The 11,149-nt window shown below is 33.6% G+C and overlaps 1 protein-coding gene and 1 long non-coding RNA gene across 2 annotated transcripts; both read left to right on the forward strand.

Annotated features, from left to right (window-relative positions):
- The first annotated feature begins 4,248 nt into the window (after positions 1–4,248).
- LOC116411501 lies at positions 4,249–4,601 on the forward strand. The gene is made up of 3 exons (XR_004223149.1): positions 4,249–4,284; positions 4,436–4,471; positions 4,565–4,601. It is a non-coding gene; the product is annotated as an uncharacterized LOC116411501 (long non-coding RNA).
- A 2,069-nt stretch (positions 4,602–6,670) lies between these two features.
- Positions 6,671–10,807, forward strand: LOC116411592 (traf2 and NCK-interacting protein kinase-like). The gene is made up of 12 exons (XM_031904125.1): positions 6,671–6,880; positions 7,036–7,071; positions 7,286–7,351; positions 7,473–7,529; positions 7,986–8,114; positions 8,372–8,482; positions 8,601–8,691; positions 8,915–9,030; positions 9,271–9,325; positions 9,527–9,605; positions 10,117–10,266; positions 10,614–10,807. Exons 4-12 carry the CDS (start codon positions 7,515–7,517, stop codon positions 10,633–10,635), a joined length of 768 nt encoding a protein of 255 aa, XP_031759985.1. The 5' UTR covers positions 6,671–6,880; positions 7,036–7,071; positions 7,286–7,351; positions 7,473–7,514; the 3' UTR covers positions 10,636–10,807.
- Positions 10,808–11,149: the final 342 nt, after the last annotated feature.

Here is an 11,149-nt window from a genome sequence, read left to right on the forward strand (position 1 = left end):
TAATTACCCCTTATTGGGGGCAGAACAGCCCTATTGGGTTTATTTAATGGTTAAATGATTCAATTTTCTCTGTAATAATAAAACAGTACCTGTACTTGATCCCAACTAAGATATAATTACCCCTTATTGGGGGCAGAACAGCCCTATTGGGTTTATTTAAAGGTTAAATGATTCCCTTTTCTCTGTAATAATAAAACAGTACCTGTACTTGATCCTAACTAAGATATAATTACCCCTTATTGGGGGCAGAACAGCCCTATTGGATTTATTTCATGGTTAAATGATTCCCTTTTCTCTGTAATAATAAAACAGTACCTGTACTTGATCCCAACTAAGATATAATTACCCCTTATTGGGGGCAGAACAGCCCTATTGGGTTTATTTAATGGTTAAATGATTCCCTTTTCTCTGTAATAATAAAACAGTACCTTTACTTGATCCCAACTAAGATATAATTACCCCTTATTGGGGGCAGAACAGTCCTATTGGGTTTATTTAATGGTTAAATGATTCCCTTTTCTCTGTAATAATAAAACAGTACCTTTACTTGATCCCAACTAAGATATAATTACCCCTTATTGGGGGCAGAACAGTCCTATTGGGTTTATTTAATGGTTAAATGATTCCCTTTTCTCTGTAATAATAAAACAGTACCTGTACTTGATCCCAACTAAGATATAATTACCCCTTATTGGGGGCAGAACAGCCCTATTGGGTTTATTTAATGGTTAAATGATTCCCTTTTCTCTGTAATAATAAAACAGTACCTGTACTTGATCCCAACTAAGATATAATTACCCCTTATTGGGGGCAGAACAGCCCTATTGGGTTTATTTAATGGTTAAATGATTTCCTTTTTCTCTGTAATAATAAAACAGTACCTGTACTTGATCCCAACTAAGATATAATTATTTATAATTTTGGTTTAATTAATGTTTAAATGTAGTGCTGAGCGGAATTTTTCATCAGTCTTGGAATTGGGGCAAATTTCCATGTTTCAGCAACTAAAAAATGTTGTTCTGCCCGCTCAAAAAAAATTTTGTCGCACGCGTCATTTTTTTTTGACACACGTGACAATATTGTGCCATGTTGCAAATTTTCCTGTGGCAAATTTTTCTGCCCGTTTTTTTTTTGACACAGAGGACGTTTTTTCCCGTATTGCTAATTTTTCACCATTTCGTGAGTCTTTTCAAAGATTGCAAATTTTCAGGCAAAGTGAAATGGGACAGATTCGCTCATCATTTAAAATTAAAATGATTTTTACTGACCTTAATGTATGGAGATCCAAATTACAGAAAGACCCCTTATCTGCAAAACTCCGAGCATAGTGGATAATGGGTCCCATACTTGTATATCTGTGTACTCTGCTACATTGAATCAGTAGTGCTATTAAAATGACACTTAAATGGGATACAGGGCTTATTGTACTACATACATAGGGACTTATGTATCATAATTCATATTTCTCTAATTGTATAAAACTCAAAAAACTTTTTGACTAAATAGTTAAGATTTAGCCTAGGATAGCCAATTTTACTGCTTGGCTTGCTACACTGTATATTTGAATATAAGTTGAATGGAAATATTCAGAGAATATCTAATGGGCTGTGTGTTTATATATTGTTGTTCAATGAGAAACTGAAAACTATATGTTTCTATAAAATATGATTCTTTTACTATGGAAATTATAGTATTCTATATAGATTTAGGAGTTTTCTTTTAAGGCAAGTTGATTTGTATCATTGAATGTATTTTACTTTGTCTATTTGGACATTTCTTTTTATAATTAAAACTTTTTTCTTCACTAGAAACGGCGAAAAAAACCTTCCAAAGAACTTTCTTTTGTAAGTAGAGACAAATAGGGCGACATAAGTATAATAGCCTAATTTCCTAAATAGTTGTGCTATTTAAAGCACTAAATGTAAATATTATCCTTCTTGCCTTGCTATATCTACTACAGGTATGGGACCTATTATCTGGAAACCCATTATCCAGAAAGCCCCGTATTATGGAAAGCTCATGTCCCATAGACTCCCATTTAATCAAAAAATTTACATTTTTAAAAGAGGTTCCCTTATTCTCTTTAATCTTGATCCCAACTAAGATATAATTAATCCTTACTGGAGCCAAAACAATCCTATTGGGTTTAATTACCATTTAAATATTTTTTTAGTACACATAGGGGGAGATTCACTAAGACACGAACGCTCCGAGTGTATTCTCGCGATTTTTCAGCGGTTGTGTGACTTTTTCGCACAGCTGCACGAAAAATTCGGAAGGGCTCTGCCGCTGTTTACAATGGTCAGTACGAAAATTTCATGACTTTCGGATCGCCAATACGATATTATTATGAGTAATACGATTTTTTCGTAAGCATTTTTGGGATATTTGCGATCTTCAGAAATTTTCGTTTCCAATCTGAATTTTTCAAATTCGTGGATTAGTAAATCTGCCCCTTAGGGTATGGATATCTGAATTACAGAAAGATTCCTTATCCAGAAAACCCCATGTCCCCAGCGTTCTCAATAACAGGCCCCATACCTGTATTACAGCATCTCCACTGGCAAAGAGTTGAGATATAGAAGCCAATGGAGAATGCATAGCTGCAGATAGTAATATGGCAGTAGCGCCCCTTTTACTTGACTGCAGATACTGAGAGAACATATAAAAGGCTGGACATTTGTATTCTCCATTACTAATTAAAGTGAACACAAATTTTATAAAATGGTTTTTTTTAACTTGGAAATTGATAGCGCTAGTTATGTTTTGTCAAGTCAAGTTTGATTTATATAATTGAATTCATTCTATATGTGTATTTGCTTATTTATTTGTGATGAACCCTTCTTTATTCTCCTCTAGATATTATCAACTGAAACATCAACTGAAAATGTTGTGGTAAGCACAGAAATGTAATATAATACCAAAAAAGTGATTATTTTACTTTTTAAGGGATGTTTCGAGCCAAGTTTCATTTAAATCATTGAATGAATTCTAGTTTGCCATTTTTTTCAATAACATTTTTTTTCATTCTTTACTAGAAACAACCAGAACAACAAACTACAGAAATTATTGTGGTAAGCAGAAATATATAATATAATACAATAAAAGGGGACTCTTTTAAAGAAATAGTAGCAGCAAAGCTTATTTATTTTGGAGACAAAAATCATTTTTTTTATTCTCCCCTAGAAACAACAAGATGAAATTATTGAACAAGAAATTGTGGTAAGAACAGAGATGTGATATAATGGCAGAAAGTGATTATTTTACATTTTAAGAGACGATGTTTAGAGCCAAGTTTCATTTAAATCATTGAATGAATTCTAGTTTGCCTTTTTTATACCATTTTTTTATTCTTATCTAGAATCAAGCAGAACAAATAACTGTAGAAATAATTGAGGTAAGCAGAAATATATCATAAAATAAAATGTGATTCTTTTAATGAAATATTGTCACCTATACAGTGTTAAGTTTTCTTGTAACGGAGCCAAGTTTTTTTATTTTGGAGACAAAAAAAACATTTTTTTTTCTTCCATAGAAACAACAAGATGAAATTATTGAAGAAGAAATTGTGGTAGGCACAGAGATGTGATATAATGCCAAAAAAGGGATTATTTTACTTTTGAAGAGACAATGTTTGGATGTTTAGAGCCAAGTTTCATTTAAATCATTGAATGAATTCTAGTTTGCCTTTTTTATACCATTTTTTATTCTTCTCTAGAAACAACCAGAACAAATAACTGTAGAAATAATTGAGGTAAGCAGAAATATATCATAAAATAAAATGTGATTCTTTTAATGAAATATTGTCACCTATACAGTGTTAAGTTTTCTTGTAACGGATCCAAGCTTATTTATTTTGGAGACAGAAAAAACATTTTTTTTTCTTCCATAGAAACAACAAGATGAAATTATTGAAGAAGAAATTGTGGTAGGCACAGAGATGTGATATAATACCAAAAAAGGGATTATTTTACTTTTGAAGAGACAATGTTTGGATGTTTAGAGCCAAGTTTCATTTAAATCATTGAATGAATTCTAGTTTGCCTTTTTTATACCATTTTTTTTTATTCTTCTCTAGAAACAACCAGAAGAAATAACTGTAGTAATAATTGAGGTAAGCAGAAATATAAAATAAAATAAAATGTGATTTTAACGAAATAGTGTCACCTATACTGTGTTAAGTTTTCTTTTAACAGAGCCAAGCTTATTTATTTTGGAGACAAAAATCGTATTTTTTTTCTTCCCTAGAAACAACAAGATGAAATTATTGAAGAAGAAATTGTGGTAAGCACAGAGATGTGATATAATGCAAGAAAGTGATTATTTTACTTTTGAAGAGACAATGTTTAAATGTTTAAAGCCAAGTTTCATTTAAATCATTGAATGAATTCTAGTTTGCCTGTTTTATTATAAAATTATTTTTATTCTCCACTAGAAACAACTAGAACAAATGACTACAGAAATGATTGTGGTAATCACTTTTAAAGAAATGGTGTCATCTATACTGTAACTTATGTTTTCCCTTAACGGAGCCACGCTTATTTATTTTTTTATTCTTCCCTAGAAACAACAAGATGAGATTATGGAATTAGAAATTGTGGTAAGCACAGAGATGTAATATAATGCTTAATTTACACGTGCTTGGGGAAGATGGTAGGATAGAGGGGGCCCTGTGGGGAGGTGTGTGAAGGTGGGGGCCATTGTGGGGTGCAGGGGTCCCTGAGGCAGAAGCCCCAGTGGGCCCTGCACCCCTAGTCCGACTCGCCTATACTGTTTCCTTTACTGTTTCCTGTTGCCTCTTGACTTTATTGACATTATTATCAGGATAAATCCCTGTAATGATTACTGCATTTACTTATACACATTAATTATTTCTCCTAAATAAAAATAAAATAACATCACCTCTTTATCCCTTAACCAGGCTCAGCAAGAGAATCCTTCTGATGAGACCTGCCTGGTAAGCAAGGAAGGAGTTGGTATCATACAGTTATTATATTTTTAGCTTTCTTTTCAAAGTTGTGTTGATTTTAACTGTTAATAGGTCAGGTAAAATAGATCAAAAATTCCTTTTTTTAAAATTGGGTAAAACGTTTGCTTTATACATAGTGCATTTTAGATATAATAAGTTATAATAAGTTGATAACTAGATGTATTCCTCCTAACCAGGAGAAGCCAGAGGAACCAGAGATAATGGAACCTGGATCAGGAAATATTGAGGTAAGCATTAGAGAGGCTGCAAATAATAATGATTAAAATCTTTATGCAAGGTAATATTTTAACTTCTTTGCAAGAGAAATAACATAACCTGCAAGATCTTTTCCCTTCTCTTAATCAGGAAAATTCAGAGGATCTTGATGCTGAAATCTGCCAGGTAAGAAATAAAGGCCTGCCTTCTCCTGTTCGGCAATCAGAGTATTGAGGGTTTTTATAGCAAGGGCACGGTGAAACATAACAACCACCCACCTCACTCAGCAGCTCTGCTTTCTTCTCTGTATTATGGGTTTATACTTAGGAGTTTGGGTGATGTGGTTGGAGAGGTAGGGGGTAGGGTGCCTGAGCAGAGGGTCAATTCTGTCTTAAAGTGTTTTCTTTTTCTAGCTAGATGTTATATAACAACATATTGTATCTCTTTTAACTAGGAGTCAGAAACTGATAATTCCTGGTATGCAATTTGCATGAGAGAAGAGGAAGAAATGGTCCAAAATGATGAAGAGGACCTTGCAGTCATCAATGAGGTTTGAGAAAAAATATTATATCTTTACCAATATACATTTAAAGGGGCAGTATACCTCTTTACAATCCTTTTGTATAATGAGCTGCTTCTATAATGCTTCTTGCTCTTAGAATGCTACTAGTGTATTTTGCCTTTGTTTGTTAATTTACTTCAAGAATGAACAAAAAAACTTAAATATGTCTCAGTTAAAACTATGACATGTACTATGTCATGTACATTTAATTAATGTTGAAAGAAGTCATATACTGCCCCTTTAAGCACCTTCTTTAGGGTTTAGTTCACATAATAACACATTTTCATCTTTTTAATTAGGAGTTGGAACCTGATAATTCCTGGTATGCCATGTGCATGAGAGAGGAAGCAGTGTTCCAAAATGAAGAAGAGAGCCTTCCAGTGATTGAGGTTTGAGCAGAAATATTATAAAATCTCTACCAATATACATTTAAAGGGGCATTATTCCTCTATTACAATCCTTTTGTATAATGAATGTTTTTTGTTAATTTAGTTCAAGAATTAACAAAAAAACACTAAAATATGATTTAATTAAAACTATAGGCAAGCTATAGACCAACACAAGCCATGTACATTTAATTAATGTTGAAAGAAGTCATTTACTGCCCTTTAAGCACCTTCTTTGGGGTTTAGTTCCCATAATAACATATTTTCATCTTTTTAATTAGGAATTGGAACCTGATAATTCCTGGTATGCCATGTGCATGAGAGAGGAAGCAGTGTTCCAAAATGAAGAAGAGGGCCTTACAGTGATTGAGGTTTGAGCAGAAATATTATAAAATCTTTACCAATATACATTTAAAGGGGCATTATTCCTCTATTACAATCCTTTTGTATAATGAATGTTTTTTTGTTAATTTAGTTCAAGAATTAACAAAAAAAACACTAAAATATGATTTAATTAAAACTATAGGCAAGCTATCGTCCAACACAAGCCATGTACATTTAATTAATGTTGAAAGAAGTCATTTACTGCCTCTTTAAGCACCTTCTTTGGGGTTTAGTTCACATAATAACACATTTTCATCTTTTAATTAGGAGGTACCAGAGACATCTGGCAATGACACCAGTTCAAGAGAAATAGAACTGAGTGTCAACATTAATCAACAGGCTCCTATTTACTTGGATGATAAGGTTTGGATAAATAACAGACTTTATTGAATACAAAATATATGTTTTATATATGAACCCCTGATAAATTGACCTCTCCCTGTCCTTTTAATAATAATTGTAGTAATTTCCCCCCAGTAAACTGAGTTAATCTGATAAAAGCTTTTTCTCTTCCCCAGGAGGACGATACATATGAATTTGTAGAAACATACCCGGTAAGCAGAAGTTGAAAAACAGTATTTTTGAGAAAGCTCAATGTTCATGGTTTTGCTTATTTATTCCAGCCCTTTGCCTTCTCCACGTTATACACAACTTTTTTCTTACATTATCTGGGTTTCTCTCTTATTGAAAAGGTTTATTTGTCCCTCTGCATTAGATTATTTACTATTTGTATTTATCGTGCTTTCAAATACAATGTTATTTTTTTAGGCGCCTTGGAAATATGTCAAACTTCTAAAGGCTTTAGGAGAGGGCCGGTATGGTGTTCTTCATAAGGTGAGATATATGTTTAATGTTAAAATGGCATATTTAGTATCATGGTTTTGGTGGATTCCGTAATTTTGCCTGTCGGTCAGTTTGCTTCATCACAAACCTTCTTCCTTTACTTTTGTTACAGGGATGGCATCTTGTTCGAAACCGACAGGTGACCATTGAAATAATGAAGGACATGCAGGTAATGTGTTATATAATTAATACCATTATAAAATTATAAGTATTTTTACTAAAGTCCTTTTACACCAACATACTGACTATCACTAAGAACACTAAGATTACCATGCAACTCCTTATATAATAGACCATCAGAGAGAGAGGCCACTAATACATGTAGAATTGAAGCACCTTTATCATAATATTCCAATGTCTTCACCAGTCAGTGAAGTAAAGCCCAGAGTTTAACAAATACTAAAACATCTCCAGCATTATAGAATGGTGACAAATTCCTTGTTAAACAGGATTTCAGAAGTTAAAGAAAGAACATTGATTATATTATATAATTTTTATATAGTGGTATTAAAAATACATAATTTCTTATAACTAGAATTGGTGATATGGGACAGATTCATTCATCATTACTAGAATTGTAAATGGGTCCATGTTATTCAACTTATTTTCTTTTGTTTGAAATTAGGATGAAGAGAAAATCCTTCAGGAAATAGAAATTTTAGAGATGGTTTATGGTCATGATAATATTATCAAATTTCATGGCGCATATTACCATAAGGCTTCTAGGAGGACAACAACAAATACAGGACTATGGGTAAGGAATTGTTTATTCAGATAGATTAAACTTTGTGCAAAAGGCAATGGCTTTTATGCAAGGCAACATTTTGGATACGAGATGGAGATACTTTCCAAGATAGAGATTCAATATCTTCTGGCCATTAAATGTATTTGAAAATCTGGGAGGGAAGTAAGAATGCCTACATCCAATGTGTGAAGCCAATACCCAGGCTTCCCAATAACTCACAGTTATATATGTTCCTATATTATATACATATGTTCTTTGTGTTATAGATTGCTATGGAAATGTGTGCCGGAGGATCTGTATATGACCTAATGGGCACCAAGAAGCAATATTCCCTAGGAGAAAGGTGGATTTCTTATATTTGCAGAGAGGTGTTACAGGTATGTCACATGTGAGCCTCCTGGGTACTACTCTGGATATTTGTTTAAGAAATCTATACGTTATTACTTCAAGAGCATGAAAAATATTTATATTTTCACGTTTCTATTCATTTTCCAGGGCCTTTGTCATCTGCAAAAACTCAAAATTATCCATCACGATCTAAAACCTGAAAATCTGATGCTTACGAAATATGGAGATGTAAAAATAGGTAAGTGGCGCTTAGAATTGGATGTAGAATGGATGTTGTGCAGCGCAAGTCAATATGAATCTAATGTGTTTTATTGTTTGGTTTTCTCAGCTCATTTCATCCTTCAAAAATAATTTTTTTAAAAAAGAGTTTTCCTTTAGGAACTGCTTATAAATGAAATGATTATTTATTTTGTAACATGTGAATGAAAATTCTAAGTCACATTTTTGTCCTACAATTTTAGTTAATTTCGAACATGCAACAATAGGAGAAAAGAGCGATAGCAGCGCTGGAACAGTATGCTACATGGCACCAGAAGCACTTGGCTGCTTGCGTAAGAGTGCCGAGTATGACTATAAGGTACAGTGATGTCTTCTCTCTTACTTTCTATTTAAAAGCAAATGACACCTTTATCTAAAATATATGTAACCTATACAAGGAACTGAAAACGAAGTTTTGCTCACTCACTTTATATACCCCTCTCATAACAGCAAAACCAAAGTTTTAAGTTGATTTTTGTTGTTATCTGAATGATCTATAGCTGGAATTGTGTCCTGTATTTCTCTAATTGTTGACTTTTCCCCTATATTTTTATTTTAGGCCGATATATGGTCTTTGGGGATCACAGCCATCGCTATGGCACAAGGATATCCCCGTAAGTATACCCCAATAGTTCTTGCCATGTTTGTGTACCTTAACACATAAAGTTTTTTTTAGGGAAGGTCATCTGGCATTTAGTTGCCCTGCTGTAACATAAAATAATGCTGTGTCCAATGTAAATCAAACAATTAACATTATTAGTGAAATAGTATAATTATTAGTCAACGTGTTCTAATATCAATTTCCTACAACCTAGCATACAGCAACGAACAGGAAAAGAGAGTGATCAAAAAGATCATTTTTGGTCCAGCTCCAGTACTAACATGGGACAGATGGTGAGTTATTTCCATAGAAACATGCAAACAGAGTGAGGGGGAGATAGGGAAATAGAAAAGAAAGTAAGGGTGGAGAGGTTGGGGGGATTGACAAGGGGGTAAGGTGATTTACAAATGAAATAAAGAGAAATAGAAATAGAAAACGGGAAGAATACAGTGAGGGGTTGGAAAAACGGAAAAGGTGAAGTAATATAAAAGAATGAAGTTGGCGGTGACATAGAACCTAGGAAATAGTTATAACTTTTGAATGCAGCATCTCATGCTCCGCTTCAGAGCTTTGTGTTGGTATCTGGCAATACATATTTACAAAAACAGGATGACAGCACCTGTGTTGCACATACATGCACCCTAAAAGGTTAATAGTAAACAGCAACAGTCAGCAAGTAACTGTAACAGGGGGGCTTATGGAATATTCAGGGCACAGGACTGTACTGATGAGCTCTAAATCTATGAATTGCCTTTTATTATAGTATAAAACATAAAAGTAATCGTTTAACATCTTTTTTTTCAGGAGTGACACTTTCCACTCTTTTGTTGACAAATGCCTGCAAAAAAATCCTAACAAGAGACCAACTGCAGAGAAGCTTTTGTTACATCCCTTCATCACAGATATCGGTGATGTAAAGGGTGTAAAATGGTGCATTTCAAAACATCTGGAAATGTAAGGAAAATTGCTCTTTTTATATTATTATTTAATTGATGTTTATAACTATCTACTCTCCTATCTACTTAAACAAAATTCACTAACTTTCATACATGTACAATAATGTACAATAATTCTGTAACTGAAGCCCCAATAATAAGGGCTTGGATTGTTTTAAGGCAGGGGTCAATATACTAGGCAGGATATAGAAGAGAGGCCCCCAGGGTGAGGTGGGGGAAAATGTTGGGTAGTTTTAGTTGACCTTTAAATTAACAGCAAAATGCATGTCAGATAAACAAATAAATAAATAAATGCAGGATTATTTGAAATATTTCATGGCTAACAACAAACAATATTACTCTCAGGACACAAGCATCACAGCTATAAAGAAGAAATGAAAAATCGAATTTGATGATGAAAACGTCAACATCGGAAACAGAACAAGAAATCAGGGCAGCCATCGGGGGAGGGACGGGGGCACAACGTTAGGGGCCCCAGATGTTAAACGTCTACTGGGCCCCATTAAGAAATGTTGGTTCCGATGGCTGCCCTGCACGAAACACCTGTAAACAAATTCATCCTTTTCTTGGATGTAAATCCAAATAAAGAATAAAAAGAAATGAATGTATTCAGTGCATCCATAATTGCTTTCTTATATACTGACAAACTTATACTACATTTATTATTAGGGAGACAGAGAATGGAGGGTGGGAGATGCCCATATTCAGACCTAGCATAACCATAATTTAACCTAATGTAACTCCTTATACTCCTCACAGGGGGGTGTTTGTATTTTTAAAATGAAAAGTCCTAGGTCTGGGTACATTTCAGATGCTAACCTTGGGGTATTGCCCACATCTGCTGGGACAATGTACTGTAAAGTGTATTGTAATTAGCTGTG

Source organism: Xenopus tropicalis, chromosome 6 (assembly GCF_000004195.4).
Source record: "Xenopus tropicalis strain Nigerian chromosome 6, UCB_Xtro_10.0, whole genome shotgun sequence".
NCBI lineage: Eukaryota > Metazoa > Chordata > Amphibia > Anura > Pipidae > Xenopus > Xenopus tropicalis.

What these genes read in the sequence shown, in the direction of transcription:
- LOC116411592 (XM_031904125.1), top strand. An exon ending in TATGGCACAAGGATATCCCC is followed by an intron (nt 9,326 to 9,526) that starts GTAAGTATACCC and finishes CCTACAACCTAG; the next exon opens with CATACAGCAACGAACAGGAA. An exon ending in GTACTAACATGGGACAGATG is followed by an intron (nt 9,606 to 10,116) that starts GTGAGTTATTTC and finishes CTTTTTTTTCAG; the next exon opens with GAGTGACACTTTCCACTCTT.